We start from the raw sequence: 6000 nt of genomic DNA on the forward strand, positions 1-6000 counted from the left end.
CATTTTTTCCTTTGAATTCTAGATAGAAAATAGCTCAGAGCTGTAGATGATGATCTTGGCTAAACTGAGAGGTCTGTAGAAATGAGATGGGAAAGTCAAGTGATGAGAGTACTCTGGGAGTTCATTGATTTCTCTGTGACCAGGGAGTATTAAGTATATTGCCTTGTAAACAGGGGACTTGATGCTGTTTGCAGCCTCCAAGTGCCATCTTAAAAGTAACAAAGCAGGAACTTTGTAGTGAACAATGTGTTCCCACAACCATCCGCGTGAGCAGTGTTTTAGACAGTTTTCCTATGTGTAAGGCACTGCTTTCCTTACTCTGATTATCTTCATGTGCTTCAGTGGAGACAATTGTCTCATACTGAACCCTTTACCAGTCCAGGTATCTTTTTGATCTTCTGGTATAACACTGGTGAAGGTACACAGTAGCAGAACAGATGTTGTTTACTGTCTTCAAGTGGATGTTACTGTGTTGTTTTGGCCTTGCACCTGCTCTGGGTGAAGAAGATTGAGCTGTGTTGGGCTCTTTAACTTCCAGTAATCTTTGAAGCTTGAAAGTCAGAGTGTTCTGTTGGGTCCTTGCATGTCAGGGTAAAGAGGAAGACTTGGGCTTAGGGAAAAGTAGCAATGGCAAGCCACTTGCAGCCCATGGCCAGTGACTACACTCACCTCATCCTTTAACCATCTTCAGAGCCCAGTGAAAACAGGTAGCCCATCACTGTCCTTGGCAGCCACCTGGCCTGGAATATTATTCCTCTTTTGGGAAGAAACTGGAGTGCCATGCTGGGCCAGACAGAGGCAGGCAGAAAGGCATGGGGTTTTTTCTTAGACACACATACACACACACAGTAGAATATTCAGTTTCATGGACTTTGTTCTTTCAGCCTTACATTTTCCAAACTGGCCACAGAACCTTCAGCATAGCAAGGGGATTGCATAAAAGGTTGAGGTTATATTTGTTTTGAAAAGAGACTGAAAAGAACACATTCTGTTTATGAATGGTCACTAGGAGAGCACTGCTCTTCATAGTGCCTTGCTGTGCAACACAGGGAGCTCATGATAATGATAAGAGAATATAAATCTTTAAAAGGATGAACGGAAATGTTCTTCTAACATGGCACATAATGAGCTCCTGGAATTGATTGCTGGGGTGCGTTGTTACAGTACACACTTTAGTAAGATTCAAATCTCTGAAGATCTACCAGTGCTCTGGTACAGAGCAGGAACACCTGGGCTAGCTGAGGTCACAGAAACTTACTTCCCCTGTGGAATAATGCTGCATGGTCCACCAGTTGCCAACAGAGTGCTCAGCTCCTCTCTCAAGTATGAGCTACTAGCAAAAACAACTAGACTAGTTCATGATTCTTTTTGGGGTGAGAAACATCCAGTGTCTGTAGACTATTGAATGAAGGAAAACCTCAGGGAGCATTTCCCAGCCTAAAGAGATTTTTCTCTTTATCTGCAGGCAGTTACTTTTCCTTTCATCTGTAAAGAATGGAAAATTTCTCAATTCTTCTGCTTCTTCTATGCACAGTCATCAGAAAGGATTCACTGTCTTGATCCTCAGCACATTTAATTCAATGGACTTTTTCCATTAACTTTGATGGGTTTTGTTTCGCCCCTTTTGCCAAAATGGCTTCTCAAAGTGCTTTGAGATCTACTGATCAAAGTCTTGGATAAGCAAGGGTAGAATTTATTATTACTGTTCATCTGGAAGTAGCTATTTCATCTTCTTACAATGACTTTATAAACTCTGTTGCCAGCAAAAAGGGAGAGAAGATGCTGGACTTAGTCTCAACTGCAAAATTGCAAAAGCAATTGAGACTACAACTGGAAGGCTAATGCACTTACAGACATCATCAGAAAAGTTTGTGCTGTTACTTGTATTCCTGGTTACAGCTAAAGTAGTTACCAGCTGGTTTGGCAGTTCTGCTCAGAACCCCTGAGCTGGGTCAGACTGATCTGCCACAGCCAGCACCTGTATCCCTCACATTTATGAGGTCTTTCCTGTTCTGTGAGTCACCACTCTCAGCATCAGGTCTGACCATCACCTTCATTGCAAACCCTTGTAAAGCTGCACAGCGGAGCTCCCCAGGAGCAGTTCCAGGGTATTTGCAGAGACTCAAGTTCTTCTTAATGCAGTCTGTGTAAAGTGGGTAAAGACCACCATGCTGTTGCACAGCCTGCATGTTCATACCCATGAGCATAATCCTCATCACAAGATGTGGGATGCATACACCAAGCCTTAGTAAGCCAAGCTATCCCAGCAGGACAGAGAAAAGTACGTGGGTCCCAGTCATCCAAAAACATGTCCCACTCTTGGGCCTGATGTTCAGCTTGCAAACAGCACTTTAGGTGTCAGTACTACTAGGAAGAAGTAAGTTCTGCCTCTCTTTTTGCTATTTGGGCAGCGGAGTGGAGGGAAAAACACTGGGGAAGAAAAAAACCTGAATATTGGATTGAGTGTAATAAATGGTTTCCCACATTTTTAACTACTGCTAATGAGCTGTAAGCAAAAATAATGTTTCATGGTATGAAAGGCATACTGTCAAACTGAGCAACAGGGCGATCTTGCAGCTGTAGAATTTGTGGGAGAGTACTTCTATTTTGCAAGTAAAGGTGATCATGGGCATTACTTTGTCTTCAGTCTGTTAAAATACAGTCTTCAAGCCAAGAAAAGATCTGATGTCCAAACAACTACAATCAAATATACATAATGCATATTTTACGTATTTATACATACATAAGTATATATATACACACAAATATAATATTTCCTTGCAGTTCATTAACAGTATGTAAAGTTTGAGAAGCCACTTATTGCAATCAATCCAATCTTAATTTCTTTCACAGTGTTCTGCCCCCCTCTACTCCACTGCATAAGTAGTAAAACATATGCATTTATATTTAAGTGCACTTGATTTTTTTCTAAACTGTGATGATGAAATATTCATACACCAAGATTAGAAGCAAGTAATACATCTGGAGCCACTCAATCCCCTACTAGTGCATTCATATAAAGAAGAAAAACTTGGTGCCCTCAGCAAGCTCAGAAGTAGACCCACAAATCAATAGAAGCACTGAGATGTTTTTCACTTCTATTAAAATAAAACTGTTGGTGAGAATTTATAGCTGCAAATACAGTATCATATCAGCCACAGTCCAGCTGTGAAATGGGTAACTATAGAAAAACCATCATCATAATCTTGTTGACACCCATATACTCAGAGTATCTGCTTCCAAACGTTTTCTGTGCACAACAGGTGCTGTTCTGCAAAACAAAATGTCTTGTTCTAGATCTCATTTTTAGAGAAGATATGTTCAAGGGTTTTTATTCTGTCTTACTATGAAAAGAAATGAATCAGTCTGTAAGAGTGATCAGGGGAAAAGTAGCAAAAAGCCATCATAATAACCTTAAAAGGAAAAAAAAAATGTAGGAATGTTGAGCAGACAGACAGCAAGACCTATTTAAGCTTCTGAAGAAATTACTGAAAATGAAATTACTTCGGCTATTGAAAAGCAAGCAGAAATTGAAAGAATTACTGAAAATGAAATTACTTCGGCTATTGAAAAGCAAGCAGAAATTGAAAGAATTTCCAGGGCAGATTTCCACACCAATATGGCACAGGCTAGACAAGCCCAAGCAGAGAGCTTCGCCTGCAGTGGTGGAAGTGCTTTGTGATTCCGTAGGAACCTGGGTTTGTGCCTCTGCTAGGGTTACTTCAGGTACTAGAACTACAAAGGTATTTTCCATGTGAGCAGAGCTATGGTACTCAAGCTGTTCTGTGTACCCAAACGCATTCTTGCTCCTAAAAAAACATGCTGTAGTGTATTGGCAAAGCATAGCTATGCTGGTTTAAATGGGCTTAAACTTGGGGTTTCTGCTAATATAACTCTGCTTCTTCATACCCCTGACCAGCACAGAAATCACAGTGGTTAGGGTCAAAGGGAGGTAATTAAGATGGAAAAAGGCCTAGTTGAACAGCTTTCCTTAATGACATCAGCATAACCATGCTGCAAATGTAACTGTCTGTTTAAATTACAGGTATCTAGACCTCCGAAAATTTGGATCTGTTCCTCATGGAGGCTTCGGAATGGGGTTTGAACGCTACCTGCAGTACATCTTGGGAGTTGACAATATCAAGGATGTTATTCCTTTCCCCAGGTTTTCTCACTCCTGTCTCCTGTAGCTCAGCAGTTGACTCACGTGGAGAAAACCGCTGGTGTAACTATGTGTATGTAACATACCAGGATACGACTGAGTGTGTTTTAGTGGGAAATCAAGATCATTTTTTGTATCAGTGAAACTTTTGGTCAGTTTAATACTGGGTTATTGAAAATAATATATGTTCTGGTAAGATTATGGAAGGACACTGGCAATTAATTTGATAGCAGCTCATGCCTTTAGTGCACTTCAGGAGTATTAATAAATCCCACTTAACTAAAGGGTTACGATTCTCATGAGACTAGTACAAGCCATGGAAGTACTGAACAAGCACTGAAGGTAGCAGGGGGTTTTATGTGAAATATTAATAAGGAAGTGTGACCTAAAATGTTGTCATGGCTGTGATACACTTGTTACTGCTACAGTCAGGAAATGGCTACTGTAAAGCATGATTCTCCCCACTCTGATTTAAAAGCAAATACTGTTTACCTTGGAAAAATCAGCCGAACCTAGCAAGGAACAGTGTCATATTGGAATTGCTGGAGTGAGTTTGTTGAATGATGTTTGATTTTGTGAATCATCAATAAAGATGTACACTGGGTTGTTTATAACTCTGTATGGCTTCTTCTGTTATAAAACTGTAACTCTCAGCATGAGTGAATTTCCTTCAGTGTCTTTGGTAGAGGTTTCATTTTCTGTATAACCAAATTAGTTGCACAGCTTCTGCAGAAGGTATTTGTTTTCTGTCTCCAAGAAAGCACATATTCATAGCAGACAGAAATGTTCAGTTAGATGAGAGTTTGTTCATCCATTCATCTCTCCAGAGCCAAATTGCAGTTCTTGGGGTTTTGTTGTTGCTTTGCTTTTCTGTTGTTGTTGTTATTGAGAAAATCTCTCATGTGCTCATCAGACCAAGCAGTTTGGTCTATATTGAGAAACAACTAACAGATGTTCCCAAGCACTGCTATTAAGTAATTGCTTATCACTACAGGATCTGAACTCCATGGCAGTCTGTAATGGGTTTATGCTCTCAGCATCTCTGCCAGGTAAAGAAATACTTATTTCTGTTTTGAAGACAGTATTATGGGAAGACCAAGTGACTTGCCTCAGGCAGGTAGAAACCTGTGATTTATTTGGGACTTGAACTGAGGGTTTCTAGCAACCTTCTTCCCTTCCAAATTATCACAATCCAGCAAATGATTATTTGCATAGTGCTTGCTACTCTAGCCCACTAAGGCTGGAGTATAAACAATGTATATAAAGAGAAAAAGCAAGGTAGTTGCCTTACTACTGATGAACCCTGTGTATATTGGCACACACTATGAGAATTGGCTGCAGGACAGCCCTGAAAACTTCTTTTCCGTGTAGATGGAAGTGATTGAAAAATAGTAATCAACTAGCCTTGTACTGGTAATACTGCAGTCACAGATCTCTCTGCTAAGGCTGTGCAGTACTGCACCTGCAGCATCTAAAAATACCTGTTTATGTCATGTGGCACCTGCCATGTCTCGGTGTGCTCTGTGGCTGGGGTTTTCACCTGTTAGGATCATGCAACATCACCATGAAGTCATTACTTTGGGGGGTTTCTTGTGTGCACTGAGACATCTCCTGCATATCAAGACTTTTTCATGTCTCCTTCATCCACTTGATTAAACAGGTGTTAATTGTGCGTTTGCTGGTTTGCATTTCCCAGTACAGCCCTGAGTTGGCAAGTCTGGTTCCACAAAACAGTTTGAGCACCTGCCTTCCCTTTGAAACCACTGAGAAGTTCCCACATCAGACACTCAAGTATCTTCCTGCATTTAGACCACCTCTCCTTTAGTATGTTGTCTTAA

The 6000-nt window shown here is 40.7% G+C and overlaps 1 protein-coding gene across 2 annotated transcripts in view; it reads left to right on the forward strand.

Annotated features, from left to right (window-relative positions):
- The window catches only part of NARS2 (asparaginyl-tRNA synthetase 2, mitochondrial), a 48250-nt gene extending 43474 nt beyond the window's left edge, over positions 1 to 4776 (forward strand). For both annotated transcript variants that reach the window (XM_058864050.1, XM_058864059.1), the window contains exon 14: positions 4046 to 4776. In XM_058864050.1, coding sequence (XP_058720033.1) covers positions 4046 to 4190 — 145 coding nt within the window. In that variant the 3' untranslated portion in view covers positions 4191 to 4776. The remainder of the gene's footprint in view (positions 1 to 4045) is intronic.
- Positions 4777 to 6000: the final 1224 nt, after the last annotated feature.

This window comes from Poecile atricapillus, chromosome 1, assembly GCF_030490865.1.
Source record: "Poecile atricapillus isolate bPoeAtr1 chromosome 1, bPoeAtr1.hap1, whole genome shotgun sequence".
Taxonomy (NCBI): Eukaryota; Metazoa; Chordata; class Aves; order Passeriformes; family Paridae; genus Poecile; species Poecile atricapillus.